The sequence below is a fragment of the Hemiscyllium ocellatum genome, chromosome 37 (assembly GCF_020745735.1).
Source record: "Hemiscyllium ocellatum isolate sHemOce1 chromosome 37, sHemOce1.pat.X.cur, whole genome shotgun sequence".
Classification (NCBI taxonomy): domain Eukaryota; kingdom Metazoa; phylum Chordata; class Chondrichthyes; order Orectolobiformes; family Hemiscylliidae; genus Hemiscyllium; species Hemiscyllium ocellatum.
The window spans coordinates 13,135,383-13,155,449 of NC_083437.1; the positions used below are offsets into that span (position 1 = coordinate 13,135,383).

The 20,067-nt window shown below is 41.1% G+C and overlaps 1 protein-coding gene across 1 annotated transcript in view; it reads right to left on the reverse strand.

Annotated features, from left to right (window-relative positions):
* The window catches only part of exosc10 (exosome component 10), a 62,339-nt gene extending 43,522 nt beyond the window's left edge, over positions 1–18,817 (reverse strand). The window contains exons 1-9 of the mRNA XM_060851800.1: positions 18,699–18,817; positions 16,300–16,436; positions 14,838–14,961; positions 14,225–14,329; positions 13,866–14,028; positions 5,071–5,179; positions 4,614–4,689; positions 3,559–3,669; positions 1,166–1,309 (exon numbers count right to left, since the gene is read on the reverse strand). Coding sequence (XP_060707783.1) covers positions 1,166–1,309; positions 3,559–3,669; positions 4,614–4,689; positions 5,071–5,179; positions 13,866–14,028; positions 14,225–14,329; positions 14,838–14,961; positions 16,300–16,436; positions 18,699–18,809 — 1,080 coding nt within the window. The 5' untranslated portion in view covers positions 18,810–18,817. The remainder of the gene's footprint in view (positions 1–1,165; positions 1,310–3,558; positions 3,670–4,613; positions 4,690–5,070; positions 5,180–13,865; positions 14,029–14,224; positions 14,330–14,837; positions 14,962–16,299; positions 16,437–18,698) is intronic.
* Positions 18,818–20,067: the final 1,250 nt, after the last annotated feature.

A 20,067-nucleotide genomic window follows, 5' to 3' on the forward strand; every position in this document is an offset into this window, starting at 1 on the left:
GAAAGTCAATATTGAAACCAGTGCAGTCGGAGACATAAAATTACAATTAGTAATTTGTAGATTAAATGAATATAAAAGACTGGAAAACAGATTTCAATTGAGGCCAATGCAAGGTCACACACTTTGGATCTAAAAAGAATAGAACAGAGTACATTCCTGAATTACGGAAAGTCAGAGACAGGAGAAATTCGAAGACTTTTAGAGGTCCACAAGTCCCTTTATATCAAGAGAACAGGAGGATCAATTTCATCATCCAGCTAGATAAAGTGGTTGTTGGAGCACAAGCACCTGTTGGACACCACACAGTTCAGAATTACAATAATGGTACCTGGAATCCAAAGTCTAAATTACAAGATAAAATGGCTTGTTCATATATCTCTAATTCTGAAAAGTATGGATAATTTGGTCAAAGTTTTCAAGATATTATGTAGAAGACAGGAAAGAAAAACAGAAACTACTCCTTTGGTTATGCAATCGAGGATTAGGGTGGGAGACGGTCTAAAATGTAGACTCTTTGCAAAGAGTTGTTAGTTGTCAATTAATAATGACTGACAACCTTTGAAAGAATGTCAAGCAACGGATTTTCTGATACTGCTGCCAATAACTCATCATAGAACAGGAGCAGGCCCTTTGGCCCTCCACGCCTGCGCCAATCCAGATCCTCTATCTAAACCTGTCGTCAATTTTCTAAGGATCCATATCCTTCTGCTTCCTGCCCATTCATGTATCTGTCTAGATAATCTTGAGTGACGCTACTGTGCCTGCCTCTACCACCTCCGCTGGCAACACCAGCCTCTGCATAAAGAACTTTCCACACATATCTCCCTTAAACTTTTCCCCTCTCACTTGACAGGAACTGACATGCATCTGTCGTTTCTTGCCCTTTCTTCACACTTTGATAGGATTTGTTCTATGCTAAATTCTCCTTAGTCTTGATAAATGCAGACAGACACATTCACAGTAATCAGTCAGCTTTCTGGCAAAAACAAAAAAAAATCAACATGTTAAGCTTTGATCAGGATTCTGAATGGTAGCACACGAGTAAAGTCAAAGATTTTAAAGTAAAAATGCAGAAGTGTAGACAGTCAAATATGGAATGGGACAGAAAGGAAGATGGATATATCTAGACAGAGGAATAGAGTGAAATTGAGTTAATTGAGCTGACCTTGACAATGGAGGGATCAGAGAAGACTTCATTGAGAATATACATTTCACTGCGCAGCTCAAGTGTGTCGATAACGAAATCCTCTTCCCTGGTTGATAGCTGAATTAAACAAGTTAATCCCAGGAAACTTCGATATGAATGGTGCTGGTGGGGAAAGACATCAACCATACATTGGTTTTAATTAATCTTCCGTAGAAAAATGCAATTGACTTCACCTCTTTAATATACCAAATAAACAAAACCTCCTGAAGAAGGGTCATTAGGCTTAAAACTTTAAACTCTCTTTCTCTTCACAGGTGCTGCCAGACCTGCTGAGTTTCTTCCACAAATTCTCGTTTTTGCTTGTCTGAAATCTTCAGCATTCGCAGCTCTTTGTTTTGTTTTATGAAACTTATGTAGGACAGTTTAAAAAGTGTCAGCTCAAATACTTCAACAAAATTCATGCACTCGTTCTGCTTCATTGCTACCATATGACTTTAATGTGGAAGCATAGAAATTACACATTCAAGGACCTATACAGTTTACAATCTCATTGGAGACCGTAGGTAATGAGTATTGGCAGATTATTCTATTGTAGGGGTATCTCAATTGAAAACAATCTCACTCATGTACACGTGGAATCAATACATAAACACTTTATGGAGGTAGAATTGTAGTCAATAATAGCAAACTGGCTTCTTTTTTCGATCCGATTTAAGGACTCTAAACCAAAATTATCACGAGGTACTGCCAATAAGCTAACTCAAAACATTTTGCCGATCTAACTTTTGAATGCTCAATACCATATCACCAAATGCATTTTCCCTTCATTCAATTTTTAAAAATTCAATAGTGCCTTTGAGAAAGAAACAGCATCTTTAGCAAAGCAGTAGTTGCTCATGCTTTCAAGAGGCCACTGAACAGCTAAACAGCAGAGTATTTCTGTGTTATACTGTCCCAAAGGCATTAATGGACATTTTAATGCAAAATGCCATGTGCATTTCCCCTCTCGTTCTTTGTACAGATGATTCCACTTGGATATTTGACAGTATTCTTTGAGAGTAATCTTGGCTTCTACAGCATTGACAACATTGTCTAGAACAATGAACTAAGACCCTTTTCTTTCCAAATAAATCACGTAATCTGCAAGAATTTCTAGTTGTTTTTGAGACCATCAGGCAATCTTAACTCTAGACTGAGGCTTTAAGTGCCCAACCAATGTGGTAATTAGAATAAATAAGCAGCAATAATAAAGATGTAATTATACAAAGATTAAATGGCCCTTGTACAACAAGGAAAATAGTAAATAGCTTGCTCAACCCAGTGCATAATTGGGTTTCTAAGACCAACTGAATATAAATATAATTAATTAAATAAATAAATCTATGTTTAAATTAAAAGGGAGTGTCTACAATGTTAATTCTTGAAGCTACCAAATTGTTTGTATAAAGTTCTCTCATACATCAATGTTCTTGCCTTTTCTGGTCGGGTATGTGATTCTAGACCTAGACCAAATTGGCAAACCCTTAAATGGCTTCAGAAAAGGCATAGCAAGCCATTTAGTTATACCTGCAAGACAATAAATCCAGGCTTTATCAGTGATATCCATATGCAGTGAATGAATGAAATTAAAATAAACGAGTTTTAGCTGAAAGTTGTCTTATCTAACTGGTCTTTAAAGGTTCCACACTGGCTCTCCAATTTGAACAGCTGCAATCAATTACATATCTTCTGGACAGTTACCAACCCTTCCTGAACTGGAATAACTACCAGTAAACTTCAAAAGGAACGAGCAGTCATGCTTTTAAACTGAATAAATTGCATACAGTTTGTTATCAAGCTTTTCTTTCATGCCTCGAGCCACAGGTGGCCTGGTTGCTCAATGATTAGCACTGCTGCCAGGGACCTTGGTTTGATTCTAGTCTCAGACGACTGGGAGCGTGGTGTTTAAGAGGGCCCTTTTGTGGCACAGTGGTAGTGCCCCTACCCCTGAACCAGGAGACCCAGGTTCAAGTCCCACCTGGTCCAGAGGTGTGTAATAACATCTCTGATCAGGTTGATTAGAAAAGTAGGTTAAATTAAAAAGAAAGCCTCCACTCAAAAACGAAACATGACGCATTACTTATAGTACTGATAGTTTTAAATTCTTGATATTATGCAAAGTAAGCCATTGGCAAGCTAAAACACTGTCACACAAAAAATGAGGCATTTCTGTGACAATGATGTCAAGATGAATTAGAAACTGTCTAGAGTAATTATTTAACTAAACTGAAAATTGAACTGTGCACACTGAAGTTAAAATACATCAAAGAATTTTAAAATAAGTAACTAGTAAGTGTTTCCAAGTGTTAGAGACAATACATAGGTTGTAATATTTTGGTAAATATGCATATCAGTTCACTGTTTATTCTTACCTCCAAATCCACTGCAAATTCTTTACATTTTGAGAGTTTTTCATTCAGTTCCACTAATTCATCGAAAGTTGTGATTAACTGAAAGTTGGTCTCAGACAGAGGTTTGTACATCTACAGAGGATAAAGGAGCAAATCTGAGTTCAGTGTCCTCACAGTTCTAAGACACTTCACCAGAAGTTATTTGCAGTTGTTACTAGCTTGTGTGTTCATTACTTTGTGAGTAAATAGAACAAAGAACAAAACAGCACAGGATCAGGCCCTTCAGCCTCCCAAGCCTGTGCCGACACATTTTGCCCTTTCATAATAAAACCTTCGTCTCTTACAGCATCCGTATCCCTCTATTCCCTTCCAATTCATGCATTCATTCAGGTGCTTCTTGAATGTTTATGAAAGTACAACATTTTTCATTCCATGCACCTTTTGCAACTTTAAAGAAAGCAAGTTGATCTTCTTAGTCCTCCATATCAAGCCGTGCACTGGAAATGAGAAGTGTGAGAAAACTGTAGTATGCTGTTTAAGCTTTTGTTTTACTTGTCCATTTTCTTCAGCTTTTCTCACTTAGGGTCCCCATTTAACAATCAAGAGAGCAGCTCAGAAATCCTTCAAACTATAAGACTATCTTGGATAGTTTTGCCTGTTTTCCTTGCTGCACAAAATAAAACCATGGTCTTGCCACTTATGCATGCAAGCTCTACTTGCACCATCTTCTTCATAACGGGTGGCACAGTGATTAGCACTGCTGCCTCACAGCGCCTGAGACCCAGGTTCAATTCCCGACTCAGGCGACTGACTGTGTGGAGTTTGCACGTTCTCCCCGTGTCCTCCGGGTGTTCCGTTTTCCTCCCACAGTCCAAAGATGTGCGGGTCAGGTGAATTCGCCATGCTAAATTGCCCGTAGTGTTAGGTAAGGAGTAAATGTAGGGGTATGGGTGGGTTGTGCTTTGGCGGGTCGGTGTGGACTTGTTGGGCCGAAGGGCCTGTTTCCACACTGTAAGTAATCTAATCTAATAAGTATAAAAGGCAAGATTTTCAATGTTCAGCTTTTCATCACTGACCTGTGGTTCTGTTTTAGCAAGTACAGACTCAGATGGTTCAAAATGATTCAGCTCATACTGGTATGGATGTGCAAGCCTGCAAAAGTAGAAGAACACAAAAGTTTGAAGTAAAATGAGACTAGCAGAAACTTTATATATTCCCAGCAAATCGTGGCAGAAATTAAATTTTTTTCACAAACTACTTCTTTGCCTTTGGTCTACTTATCCCACACATGTATGCCAAAGAAACATTGTTTCTAGTGTATACATACACAGCTTACAACTTGTTCATTGACATTAATCTTTTCACTATGCTACTATGACGTTATCACTTCAACACTGGTGGTGGTGGAGGAGCAAGAGCATAATTCTTCAAATCGGAGATACATCTACTCTCCCAATCCTGCCTCTCACTACCCCTTTTGGTGTCATCAGGTTAATGCTCGAGTCACAAGAGTGCATTTTAATCATCACTTACATGTCCTGCTCATTATGCTGCATTCTCTGCTGATGAATAAAGTCAGCCAATGCTGCTGGAACATCAAGATCCTCTGGGCGTTCCATTCGACTTCGTCTGTTTAAAAGTACTACCAACCCAGAAACAAGAGTGATTAAATGATCTCAGGGATAGCATATAACAAATAGAAATACATCTTGCATTAGACTCGAAACTGGTCATATTTACATTGCAAGGAGACTCAGAACACTTTTAGCATCAATGAAGCAAATACAAGAGTGATCTTCAACTCCTGGTTGCAAACGTTCTCCAATATCGGGGGATGCCCGCAGGCCATCACTGTGAGGAACCACACTAGTGATTTGCTACTTAGAGCACGTGGAGAAATCACCTGAGATGCTTCATTAGACTGAAAACAAATTTTAGAAGCACCTTATTTACACAGTTTTAAAGACACTGGAAGGACATTGGTCGAACAAAGGACAAAAGCATGTCTGAACTGATTCATTTGTGGGATATAGACATCACTAAGTAGGTCAGCACTTTATTAACCATTAGTTGTCATCAGGAAATGGTGGTTAGCCTCATAGTTTTTGAGGATAAGATACAGCGTGTTAGGAAGGATTTTGACTCAGCTTGAGTGTAAAAATTCAAAGTAAATGGATGAATTCTGATGTTTGGAAATTGGAAGCAGAGTTCTCTCATTTGCTGGAGAAAATTGGAAACTACGTTTTCTTATTTGCAACTCTTTTAGCCAAATTTCAATAATACCAGAAGAGAGGTGGCAGATGAGTGGAGGACAACCTGCATGGTACAGTTATTCTAGAAGGGAGGATAGGATAAACCAGAAAATTACAGGCCAGCCAGTCTGACCCCAGCAGAAATTATTGGAATGAATTCTGAGTGACAGAACTAATCTGCACTTGGAGAGGCTGGGATTAATCAAGTACACTCAGTGTAGTTTTGTTCAGGTGAGTTTATATTTAACAAACTTCACTGAATTTTTCGAAGAAACGAGCGTGTAGATTAAAGCAATACATTTTTCAGTTTACTTGAACTTTAGCAAGGAGTTTGAGAAGGTCCTCGTTTGAGACTGATAGCAAAAAGTTGAGGCAGAATGTCAAAGGATGTTTTTATGACTGGAAGCCTGTGTCCAGTGCGGTCTCACAGGGATCACTGTTGGGGCCCTTCCTGTTTGTGCTATATTTAAGTGATATGGCTTGAATGTAAAGGGTTGATTAGTAAGTAAATGGATGATATAAAAGTTGGCAGGTGGTAAATAGTAAGGACAGTATAGACGGGCTGCTCAGAAGAAGTGATCAGAATCTGAATGTGTGTGAGGTGCTTTTGGACTGGACAAACACAGCAAGGGAATACACAAAGAACAGTAAAATCCTGGGATCAGACATCAAGGATCAGAGGGATCTTGACTGTGCAAGCCCTCTAGTTCCTTAAGGTAGCAGGACAGGTAGAAGAAGTGGTTAAGAACACATATGGGATATTTGCCTTCATTAGCTAAGGTAGAGAGTTCAACAGCAAGAAACTTATATACACAATGCCATTAGACCAGAGCTGAAGAATTGAGCACCGTTTTGGTATCCACATGTGGGAGGGATATGACTGCACCAGAGCAGGTGCAGAGATTTATCGGGATGTTGTCTGAGTTTTGGTTGTAGAAAGATTCCATAGATTGGGTTGTTTTTCTTGGAGCAGAGGAAACTGAAGATAGATATGATTGAGATGTGTGAAATTATGGGGGGAAACACATGATTAACAGTAAGAGTTTTTTTTTTCACTTGATGGAAGCATCAATGACCAGGGACACAGATGCAAGGTAAAGGGCAGAGGGTTAGAAGGGACATGAGGAAAAATGTTTTCATCCAAAGGGTGGTGGGAATCTGGAACTCACTGTCTGAGAGATTAGTAACAGCAGAATCCCTAATAACATTTAAGTAGTATTTAGATGTGTACTTGTGATACCAAGGCATAAAAGGCTACCAGCCAAATGCTGGAAGAAGGGTTTAGAACAGATAGGTGCTTATTTTTGACTGGCTTGGGCTTGAGCAACTAGGAACATAATTTTGTTATTATTACACAATGCAGCGGAGTATTGCTACTTGACACTGTGCGCTACTTAAGGCTCACAATTTGATTTATAAATCAGTTGCAAATACTGTAGATTCCTTCACAAGGGAACCTATTGGTCAGCTTTGGCTTTCTAAAATAACTCCTGCCAGAATCATAAAATAAGTGGAATTTGGCATCTTTAATTAACACTGAAGGTTCAGGGACCTATAGATTAGTAAAATCAAAATGGAGCATTTACAACAATTACTTGTCTCTTCTGTCTGTAAAATGATTCAATACAGCCCTTTCAAAGGGTCCATCAGGCAAGTTAGTTTTCAGCCAATTCAATTTATGCAACATGATAGCAAGAAACAACTGAACATATTGGACACAGCAACAATTACAGATCCCAGCAACGTCCTGGCTATAATATTGCAGTATGTTGTTCCAGGACTCCCCAGGTCTTCTGCTAAGGTTTCCTCAGTACAACTACAACCTGGTCATCTTTCCAAAAATAGAAAACTGCCCAGGTATGTCCACAATAAACTGATTAATCCTTTCAAGCCAATAATGCCCCATTAACCTACTATGAACCACTGGCAAAGTAATGAAAGGCACCATTCAGAGTGCTGAAGAGCAGCACTTGCACGGCAATCATCTCAGCTCGAGTCCCAACAGGCTACTCAACTCCTCACTCATTTATCCAAGTATGGACCAACAGCAGAATTACAGATGAGGTTAAAGTGACTGCCCTTAACATCAAGGCATCAATTCACTGAGAGTGATGTCAAGGAGCCCTAGCAAAGCTGAAGTTAATTACAATCAGGGATACACTCTCTTGGCTGGGCATATTCTTAAAAGAGATAAAGGATCTTTTTTTCTGACTGCTGGAAGACATGCATCTCACTCACGGGACACCACTATACGAGCTTCTTGCAACAATCTCCTCAACCCAACTATCTCCAGCTCATTCATCAAAGGGGGCATTTGTCAATGATTTCAGTGTGGAGCTTTATTCACAAACTACAGAACATAAAGCAGTTTAGGCTGACACATCCTGAACAACATGCAGGCTGAGGCTGATGGGAAACAAGTCACCACATATTTGGCAGGTAATGATGATTTCCTACAAGAGTTTGCAATCAAATTGATATTCAATAGCAAATGTTTGCAAATGTAACCCCACTATTAGAGGGAAAATTGATAACCTATTATTTTAACTTCAGTAGTAGGGAAAATATTAGAATTTACAATAAAGGATACAATAAGGCAGTCAGAAAAGAATGGTGACTTTGGCTAGATTCAACATGGGAAATTTGTTGCAGTTTTTTTTTTAAGTATGTTGAGAACCAGTGCATTTTTTTATATTTGAATTTTCAGAGGCTTTTGAAAAGATCCCATGCAGAAAGTTACTAAATTAACTTGGAACAAATGGGATTGGGGAAAAATATATTATGGACTGAAAATTAGTTAACAAACAGAAAGCAGACAATAGGTTATTTCCAGGATTACAGGCTGTTACTAGTGGGGCATTGCAAGAATCAGTGTTAGGACTGCAGCTGTTCATAATTTATACAAATGATTTGAACTAAGATTTCCAAGTATGCCAATGACACCAAATTTGTGGGAATACAAGCTGAGAGGACAACTTAAGGAGGCTTCAAAAAGGACCTGGATAAGTTGTGAGTGAGATGGCAGATGGAACATAATGTGAATAATTATGAAATCATTCATTTTTATAGGAAATCCAGAAAATAAGAATATTACATAAATGGAAAGGGTTTGGGAAGTGTAGGTATGCAAACAGACTCGTGTCCCCTTGTTTATGAGTCATTTAAAAGTTAATATGTAGATGCAGCAAGCAATTAGGAAAGCAAACGGCATGTGAGCATTCATTGCTAAGAGATTTGAACACAGGAATAAAGATATATTGTGCTGTAGTTACATACAACCTTAGAGAGACCTCATTTGGAGTTGTGCATAGTTTTTGTCCCCTTTTTTAAATAGCATATAATTCTCAAAGTGCAATGCACGTTCATTAGTTTTGAGTTGGGAAGACATGTTGAGGTCATACAGGATGTTGGTGGGGCCTCTTCTGGAAAACGGTGTCCAGTTCTGGTCACGCCGTTATAGGAAGGATATTATTAAGCTGAAGGAGGTTGAAAAGTGACTTAACAGGATGTTGACAAGTATGGAGGGTTTGAGCTATAAAGAAAGGCTGGAGAGGATTTTTTTTTCACTGGAGCATAGGAGATTGAGAGATTACTTTAGAGAGATTGATAAAATCATGAGGCGCATGGACAGGGTCTATAGTAGGTACCTTTTCTCTAAGGAAGAAGGTTTTCAAAACTAGAGTCATAGAGTCTCACAGCACAGCGACAGGCCTTTTAGCTCAAACTGCTCCGTGCCAGCCAAAATGTCCATCCACGCTAACCCCATTTCCCTGTAATTGGCCGATATCCTTGTAATCCTTTCCTATCCATGTATTTGTCCAAATGCCTTTTAAATGTTGTTAATGTACCCGTCTCAACCACTTCCGCTGGCAGCTCATTCTATAAAGGTTTCCCTTTATTCTTTCCCCCTAACCTTAAACTGACGCCCTCTAGTTCTTGATTCCCTAACCCTAAGAAAAAGCCTGAGTGCATTTATTCTATCCATGTTTCTTATGAGCTTATACACCTCTATAACGTTCCCCCTCAGTTTCCTACACTATGAAGAAAAAAGCCCCAGCTTGTCCGACCTCTCCCTATAACTCATTGAATCCAGGCAACATCCTTATAAATTTCTTCTGCACTCTTTCCAGTTTAATAGCATCCTTTCGATAACAAGGTGACCAAAACTGAACACAATATTCCCCAAGTGTGGTCTCATCAATGTCCTGTACTGCAACATAACTTCCCAACTTCTATACTAAATGCCCTGACTGCTGAAGGCCAGTGTGCCAAAAGCCTTTTTCACTGCCCTGTCTACCTGTGACTTCACATTCAGAGAACTGTTAACCTGAACTCCAAGGTCCTCTGTTCCACTTCACTATTTAAGGCCTGCCACTCACCATGAAACTCCTACCTTGATTTAACTTTGCAAAATGCATGACCTTAAAACTTATCTATAGTAAACTCCATTTGCCATTTCTCAGCCCACTTTCCCCAGTTTATCCTGCAGAAATTTATGATAATCTTCCTCACTGACCACGATACCACCTATTTTAGCGTCATCTGCAAACTTACTAATCGTGCCTTGTACATTCTCTTCCAAAAGCGTTAATATAGAGAACAGTAATGGGCCAGCACCGACCCCTGGGGCACTCCACTAATCACAGGCCTCCAGTCCGACAAGCATCCTTCCACTATTACTCTCTGCTTCCTACCATCAAGCCAATTTTGTATCCAACTTGCCAGTTGTCCCAGATTCCATGCGATCCAACCTTCCGTAACAGCCTACAATGTGGAACCTTAGCAAATCCCTTACTGAAATCATACAGACTATGTCTAGCGCCCTGCCCTCGTCAACCTTCCTGTTAACTTCATCAAATGTGAGAGGAGGGATCTCCCACTCACTCACTCCCAAGCTGATTACTCGTGATCAAACCCTGTCTTTCCAAATCCATATATATCTTATCTCTCAGAATCTTCCCAAGTAACTTACCCACCACAGATGCTAAGCTTATTGGTCTTTGTTCTCAGGGTTTTCTCAGCCCTTCTTGAATAACGGCACAACATTTGCTACCCTCTCGGCTTCTGGGAGCTCACCCGTGGCTAACGATGATATAAAAGTATCAGCCAGGGCACCCGCAATTTCTTTTCTTGTCTCTTGCAGTATTCTTGCATTTATAGCTGGTTAGGACCAGGAGATTTATCCACCTTCATACATTCTAATACATCAAACAGGTCCACTACTGTGATATGGACTGTCCCCATGATATCACCACTAACTTCCCCAAGTTCTCATGTCTTCATGGCTGTCTCCATGGTAAACACAGAGGAGAAATATTCATTGAGAACTTCTCCCATCTCCCGTGGTTCCACACATACATATCCACTTTGGTGTTTGAGGCGTCCTATTCTCTCTCGTTAGTTTTTTTTCTTTAATATACTTAAAAGTACCTCGTTGGATTCACCCTAATCTTCTCGGCCAAGGTTATCTCATGCTTCCCTTTTGCCCTCCTGATTCTCTTCTTCAGTAAACTCCTGTATTCTCTAAACTCCAGCGATTCCTTTGATCCCAGCTGCCTGTTCCTGAGCCACACCTCCTCCTCCTTTCTGGTCAAAGCCTCAACATGCCTCATCATCTAGGGCTCCCTATTCCTGCCAACTTTGCCATTCACCCTCACAGGTACACACAGATCTTAAACTCTAGCTATCTCACTTTGTTGTGGTTCTGTTCGCTGAGCTGGGAATTTGTGTTGCAGACGTTTCGTCCCCTGTCTAGGTGACATCCTCAGTGCTTGGGAGCCTCCTGTGAAGCGCTTCTGTGATGTTTCCTCCGGCATTTATAGTGGTTTGTTTTTGCCGCTTCCGGTTGTCAGTTCCAGCTGTCCGCTGCAGTGGCCGGTATATTGGGTCCAGGTCGATGTGTTTGTTGATAGAATCTGTGGATGAGTGCCATGCCTCTAGGAATTCCCTGGCTGTCTTTGTTTGGCTTGTCCTATGATAGTAGTGTTGTCCCAGTCAAACTCATGTTGCTTGTCATCTGCGTGCGTGTCATCTCACTTTTAAATCCCTTCCACTTGCCAGAGGTCCCTTTGCCTGCAAACAAACTGCAGAACAACCTCCGAACTAGACAGGCAGATAATTGAGAGTTCGGATAATGGATTGTACAGACAATGGATAGCACTTTTACGGGACGTTGAGATCCTGTTCTGATAATCCGAAATTCAGATAATTGATGTTCGGATAATCAAGGTTGTTCTGTACTCCAATCAACCTCTGTAATCTCTTGTTTGAATTCCATCAAAATTTGCCTTGCCCCAATTTAGAAATTGGGACCAGAAAATTTTTAAGCTGAGAGGACAAAGATTTAGAGAAGACATGAGGGGACTTTTTCGTTTTACACAGAGGATGATTTGCATGTAAAATGAACTTCCTAAGGAAGGGATGGATTTAAGCACAATGGCAACATTTAAAGGACAATTGGATAAGTACATGAATAGGAAAGATTTGGAGTGATATGGGCCAAGAGCAGGTAGGTGGGGCTAGTTTAATTTGGGATTATGTTCCACATGGACTGTTTGGACCGAAGAGTCTGTTTCCATGCGGGATCACTCTATGATTCGTTCCTTTGAACCATAAGAATGAGAATGAGAATAAGGCTAAGGCAGACGTGTACCCATCCTCCCCTTTCCACGAAGCAGGCTGGGAGAGGAGGTAAGACATCTTACCCAAATTCCCCATTTTCCGTTAAGTCCAAGTTCAGCTAAGAGTGTGCCTCAGCAAAGGGGAAACACAAGTTCAGCATTACGTCAGCCCCAATCTTCACCCACTAATTATACAAAGCTATTTGGAAAGAAACTGTCAGGAATACTCAGAGGTTACAAAGTGAAATAGACAGGTCAAGGGAGTGGGCAACAAAATGGAAGATGGAGTATAATGTGGGAAAGTTGGAAATTTTTTTTTTAGTCAAGCAGTGAAGACCAGAATATTTTCTGAAAGGTTGAAGCTTGTAAAGGTGGATGTTCAAGATATTTGAGTGTGGTCATAAAATTACATAAAATAAATGTGCAAGTACCACAAGTAGGGCAAATGCTAGGTTGGCCTTTACTGCAAAACAGCTGGACTACAATCTTGCTACAATTGTACAGGGCTTTGACGACAACATCTAGAATACTGTGAGTAGTTGTTTTCTTCATATTTAACGAAGAATACAGGTAGTTCTCCTATAATGCTTATTTTGTTAATGTAAATGTGCTGTGACTCGATTGACCAATTGGGGACATGGTTTCGAGAGCGCAAATATTTAAAGTGTATATTATAATGCGATTCCAACCCCATTAGTTTAGATGGTGCTGCTATTACACAATTTTCTTGAAGCACAGGATTGCACGAGAATGGAACTACTGCATTATAGCAGAACAGACTGTATACTTGCATTTTAGACAGTATAGTGAAGGTTTTATAGGTTGTTTCTTAGGTGAAAGTTGTCTTATTACGACAGGCTGAAGAAATTGGCATTATGTTCTTCTAAACTCCCAGAGAATAAAGGTTGACGTAATTGAAACACAGAAGTTCCTGAAGGGGCGCGATAGTGTAGACATTAAGATTGTTTCCACCAGGTCAGGAACCTAAGCCAAAGGCAGGTGAAGAATCAGTCATCTGACAAATAATTTCAGACTGAAACAAGGAAGAACTAATCCGAAAGTTCTGAATCTTTGTTACTCTACCTCAGAGTTACAGATTATGCATTGTTGGATACATTGAAGACTGGGATAAACAGATATTTGAGCACAAATGTCAGAAATTCAAAGCTGAGGATTAAATTTTTCAACAAAATACCATAACTTATTTACTCAGAAATAATAAGCTATATACATTTTACCAACAACTGTGTTCTGAATTTTGGTTTCAATGATTTCGAGAATTGCAGTTTTAACCAGCTGTCATCCCATTTTGTAAGCACTAATTTGACCACACAAAATAAACTTTGATCTACAGATTTACTTTTAAAAAAAACCGCAGCCGAGAAATGCTTGTCAAACAACCTGAGTCAGGCCTTATTTACATCAGCATCAGGTTAGTAAGCTTACTGGGTTATACCTGCAGGGAGTGGCTTCAAGGCATTGGGTTTGATGAAGAGCTTTGGCACAAAAGGAGTGTTGGAATTGTCGACCTTCTCTTTGAACTTCACCTGAGGTCGTGGAATGTTTTTTGCATGAAACAGACGGAACGTTTCAGACTTTGATTTCTTCATTTCAGTATTCTACAAAGGGAATGCATTGAAAATATTAAGAGCTGCTTTTCACTAGTGATGTGCACTTTTACTTAATCCAATGCTTTATTCATTGAGAGAGGATTGCAAGTAGACACGTGACTGTGCCAATTCAAGTCCAGTATTTGCATACTTAGTGCCTGTACTTTTTTTGACCCATGTGCAACAGAAATCAATCCAAACTTACCTTGCGGTTCCAACTGGAGATGATGGTCTTTGGAGGTTGAAGTCCTGCTGGGAGAACTGGTTGCTGATTCTTGTTCACACCTGAAGCTTCATCCAGTAAAATACCCTAAAATGATAAATCCAACAAGAGATCAGGAAAGTTCAAATGACATGGAAGTTTAGACAGATTAAAATTCTCAAGGATATGCCGTTCATTAAAAAAAAATCCAACATTTTAGTTGTCAGAGTAAATGTGTAACAAATGTATTTTGAGTTCTATGTCTTGCTTACTCTCATCTCTCCCTCCTTCCTGTATAAAGTATAGACTGGACTCAGGAAAATACTTTGAGTAATTCATTAAAGAAACAAATAAATCACAGTATAATAAAAATGGTTTGGGTACAATTTTGAAGTGAAAATGTTAATGAGCAACTCAAATATTGTTTATTATTTACTGCAACTCATACAATATCAGTTCACTGTATCCAATCATACTTGGAAAAACTGCAACATTCACATATTCCAGCTACATTTTTCTGGATAATTCTGTTACACATTTTTCTCAGTTCATGGGTCCATATCTGCAAAAACATTAATATAAACATAAGATACAATAGCAGCTGTGTCATACATACAACTTGTTCAAGAATAACATCATTTGCATCCACCAACAAGTCAAATTTGTCCTCCAGTTCTGTCACTTTGTTACGGACTCTGACGTGGCTTCGACAGCCATGATACTGCATAAGCTGACTCATGCTGCAAAATTAAATTTTTGAAAATTAATAATCTTTCATAGTAAGTCAGTATAACAAGTTCATCCAGAGCAGAGTGAGTACAAGACTTACTAACAGCACTGATACCAAAACCCTATTGGAAAAACCCTCTTTCATTACTCGTGTGATGTTAAATTTATCACCTAAAATTACATCAATCACAGACATTACCAGATATTTCTTTAATATTATAGTTCTGCTGTCTGAAAGCGAGACTGAAGGATAAGATCAGTAACTATTCTAGTTCAGATTGATGTAGTACAAACATTTTACATTCACACCACCATATTTTACCAACGTCTGAGTGACAATTCACAATTAACCAACGAGTCTGAACACAAAAATTAGCTTAAGTACAAAAGGAACGATCTTAATGATATCTGAATATAATAAAATTTTATTGTTAAACACTAGCGAGGAAATAACATGATGGAAGGAGAATCAAATATATACATTACTGCTGAGATGCTTTCTAATACAGATCTTTTTCAGCCATGTAATAGATGAGGTATCTATCATGAAGGCTCACCTCACTTCAATTCAGAAGTAGATTATAGCACTTTTTGAAGTAGCTTATCTATTCTGGATAGTGACTACATCATCCCGTTTAACAAGGGTACCTTCAAGAGCAGCAAACTCAAAGCAGCACAAAAATTCCTGCCATACTTTTTCTCTCATTACCCCCAGCAATAATCCAGTATTGTTCTTGTAAATCCAGAAATTGATCATTAGCAGACAACTAAAGTGCAGGTTCAAAGGAAAACCCAATTCCCCTTGTCGTAAGAATATCAGAATTGGAAGCAGCAGAATGACATATGGCTCCTGAAGCCTACTCTGCCAATTATTAAGATTAACGCTGATCATTGACTTCAAGTTCTCCTCCTTACCTGATCCACAAATCTATCAACAGCCATACAGTTCAATATGTATCCATCTCAGCCTTGAAAATACTCAATGGCCAAGAGTACCAAAGCTCTGTGGAGTACAGAATTCCAAAGATTCATACATTTCTGGGTGATGAAATGCTCCAGCTCCATTATCTGATGTTCACAGATCCGACCCGTCACAGGGCAACTGTGAACCACTGTTAGCAGTATTCAATTGCATTCACTCCTTTCCAACTTTAGGAAAAATAATTGGAGCACCCAAATTGATATCTTGTCTTGTCTCAGTAAATGTGACATAAACTGGGAATTAAATCTAGAATATTCCATATCGGTATCACTAAGTGATGTTAATATCTGCTCTGACAACTACAAGTTAAAGTACACATTTTTGCACGTTCTCTTGATTAAAAAGTGCATCTGTTAGGATTTCTCACCAGCTCAGGAGTCGATCAGCTTGCGTGTCACAGAAAGATTGAAATCCAGGGAAACTCCGGTAAAAGTCAAACTCATCACCAGGTTGAGGAAGCCCATTGGAGGCTTTGGTAGTTGAAACCACTGTTCCCAAAACATGCTGCACAAAGGGGAGAGAAAAATACACTGACTGATTAGATGTTATGTCCCTAAATCACAAAGCAATCTGGTAGCCCAAAACAAAACAAGATCAAATGTGCAGTTTTGGTCTTTTTATTTAAGGAATGATGTAAGGGCAGCATGGTGGCTCAGTGATTAGCACTGCTGCCTCACAGCGCCAGGGACCGGGGATCGATTCCTGCCTCAGGTAACTGTCTCGTGGAGTTTGCACATACTCCCCATGTCTGCGTGGGTTTTCCCTGGGTGCTGTAGCTTGCTCCGGGTGCTGTAGCTTTCTCCCACAATCCAAAGATGTGCCGGTTAGGTGAATTGGCCATGCTAAATTGCCCATAGTGTTAGATGCATTAGTCAGGGGTAAATGCAGGGGAATGGGTCTGGGTGTGTTGCTCTTTGGAGGGTCATGTGGTCTTGTTGGGCTGAAGGGCCTGTTCCCATACTGTGGGGAGTCCAATCTAAAATCTAAATGTGTTGAAAGTGGGAAGAGTTATTAAACAGTTACCTTGAAGAGTAGTCTAATGAGAATAGGTTTCTTCTTGTAGGTGGGTTGAGAATTAAGTCACATTGCTTTAAAATTACAGGTTGGCCTTTAAGGATAGATGAAGAGAATGGTGGAAATGGCGGCTGATGATTCTTTGGATGCTAGTGGGACGGTAGATGAGGACAAAGGGAATCCTAACACTGTTGTGAGAGGGAACAGAGGGCATGAAGGCCAAAGTGCAGGAAATGAAGAGGGAGTGAGGGCCAAAATACGAGCAATGGGGTCCCTGAGAGCCACTGGTGAAGAAGAAGTTGGACATTTTGTGAATGCCCCCTTGTCAAAGTTGACATTATCAGAACAAATGTAATAGAGACGGAGGAACTGAAAGAATGGAATAGTCTTTACAGAAAGCAGGGTGAGAGGACATATCGTGATAGTAACCGTGGGAGTCAGTGAGTTTGTAGTGTATATTGGTGGCCAGCCTATTCCCAGAAAGGGAAGATTCAGAGATGTACCAGGTGAAGGCGTGAGCGGGGTTGAAACTGGAAGCAAAGTTGATAAACGTTTGCAATTCCAGATGAGAGAAGGAAGTAGTAGAACTGGAAAAAGGAATGTTCCACATTACCCACAGTGACAGGCATAACTGGGCTCCATGTGGGTACCCATGACCAGAGTGGTGTCCTGAAGAAAGTGAGAAGCTGCTTAAAGTGAGGTTGAGCTTGGCCAAGTGGAGAAGGGTGGTGGTGGAGGATGAGAACAGTTCAAGCTTTTTTTTCAGACGACACTGCAATCCCAAGACCATCCTGATTGGAGATGGATAAGTAAAGGGATTGTGCATATATTGGAGGAAGAAACGTCTGGAGCCCATGAAGTAGAAATTTTGAAATTAACGTAAAGTATCAAAGGAATTGTGGATGTATGTGGGAATGCGGGAAGAAAAAGTGGGAAAAAAAGTCAAGTTGAGCTAGGAAGAGATGAGTTCTGTGAGGTAAGAGCAGGCAAAAGCAATGAGTCTTCCCAGGTAATCCTGTTTGTGGATTTTGTGAAGGAGGTGGAAATGGGCTGTGCAGGTTTGTGCGACTATGAATTTAGACACAGTTGGTGGCAGTGATGGAAATCACCAGATGAAATAAGGTTAGTGACCATTGTAGATCCAACAGCTCAATGTTCGATGGTGGGGTCACAGTACAGGGGGAGAAAAGAGGCATCCGAGAGCTGGCAATCAACCTCTGCAACGTAGAGGCCAGTACACCACCCAAAAGCAGCACCACAGGCTTGATTACAAAGTCAGGATTGGAACTGAGAGCACGGATTGCAGTCAGTTCAAAGGGAGATGGGTTTGAATGGGTGACGATGGCAGAGACATTGAGGGGACCAGTGTCAGATCTCAATCCTGAGCAGCTGCCTGATCTGAAGACCTTTCATTTATGTATTGCCCACGATCATCCCTAACCCAGTAGTTGGTCAGATGGTGCCACAGTGAATACAGTCAGGGGAGCGAGGGCACATGAAATCTTGTGGCATTTGTCCAATAAAGGGCCAGGGCCAGGGCCAGGGCCAGGGCCAGGGCCAGGGCCAGGGCCACCCCGAATGACAGCCGCCCCCCCTCCCTCCCCATCACCACCCCCCCACCCCCACCCATCACCACCCCTCCTCCCCCCGGCTGATGGACCTAGCCACCACCGTCCACGTCGGTGATGAAGAACACATGAAGGAAGGTCGGGCAGCGGGGGTCCCTCCCCGCACAAACACACCACTACCAACCTTCACAAAGCTATCCGCGTCACTGAAACCCGGGATGGGGCCGTCACCGCTGAGAGGCCTCTCTCCCGGATCCGAATCCGCATCCTCCGCCGATCTCCCCCGCGCCGCCATCTTGCAGACTAACGAACCCTCGCGAGGGGGGCGGGGCGGCGAGGTTGACTCTCGCGAGAGTTGCGGGGTGTGGGTGGAGACTGACCTCAGAGGCGGAGGCAGACGGTCAGAGCGCATCACGTGAGGACAATCCTGGGCGGGCCCGATGGCGCGTCACGTGGGATCAGTCCCACTCTGGCCCACGTGCTGTGGGACCCTGGCCTCAGGCGCCAGTCTTGTGGTGGTAATGGATCCACCTCTGAATGAGGAGGCAGAGGTTCAAGTCAATCTTCCTGAGATGTGTAAAAGACAGGCTGATTGGAAAGTATCTAGGCTACTGACCTGGCTCCTACTCTTGCTCACCTATTCCTTGCCCAGATTTGCCTGGTGTCACTCTTGCAGTGCTGCAGCAGTGCTGCATTGTTGGAGATGCTAGGTTATGAACAAGAGATTCAATTGAAACCTGTCTGCCAGGTGTGAAACGTGCGGTGCTAGTGATATGAGGAGCAAGAAGGTCTCCTCAATGACACAAACAATATTTATTCCTTGGGTAACGACACAAAGATATTTGTCTGGTTAGCATGCAAAACACTACTTTACACTCTATCTCAGTACACGTGACAATAATAAATCAAATCAAACTTCAGAACTTTAAAAACTGTTCATCGATTGAAAGCATCAACAAAGATAAAATATACATGGACAGAAGCAGCAATAATGGTGTCTGGAATAAATTAAAGTCAAGAACAAATTTGTACAGGTTTGAAAGCAATTAGCTATGTCTCTGAGGAAGACTTAAAGTTTGTGGGCGGCACGGTGGCACAGTGGTTAGCACTGCTGTCTCACAGCGCCTGAGACCCGGGTTCAGTGTGGAGTTTGCACGTTCGCCCCATGTCTGCGTGGGTTTATTCCAGGTGCTCCGGTTTCCTCCCACAGTCCAAAGATGTGCGGGTCAGTTGAATTGGCCATGCTAAATTGCCCGTAGTGTTAGGTAAGGGGTAAATGTAGGGGTATGGGTGGGTTGCGCTTCGGTGGGTCGGTATGGACTTGTTGGGCCGAAGGGCCTGTTTCCACACTGTAAGTAATCTAATCTAAGTTCTCCTCAATGACACAAACAATACTTATTCCTTGGGTAATGACACAAAGGTATTTGGTTAGTAAAAAGTGAGGTCTGCAGATGCTGGAGATCAGAGCTGAAAATGTGTTGCTGGTTAAAGCACAGCAGGTTAGACAGCATCCAAGGAACAGGAAATTCGACGTTTCGGGCCAGAGCCCTTCA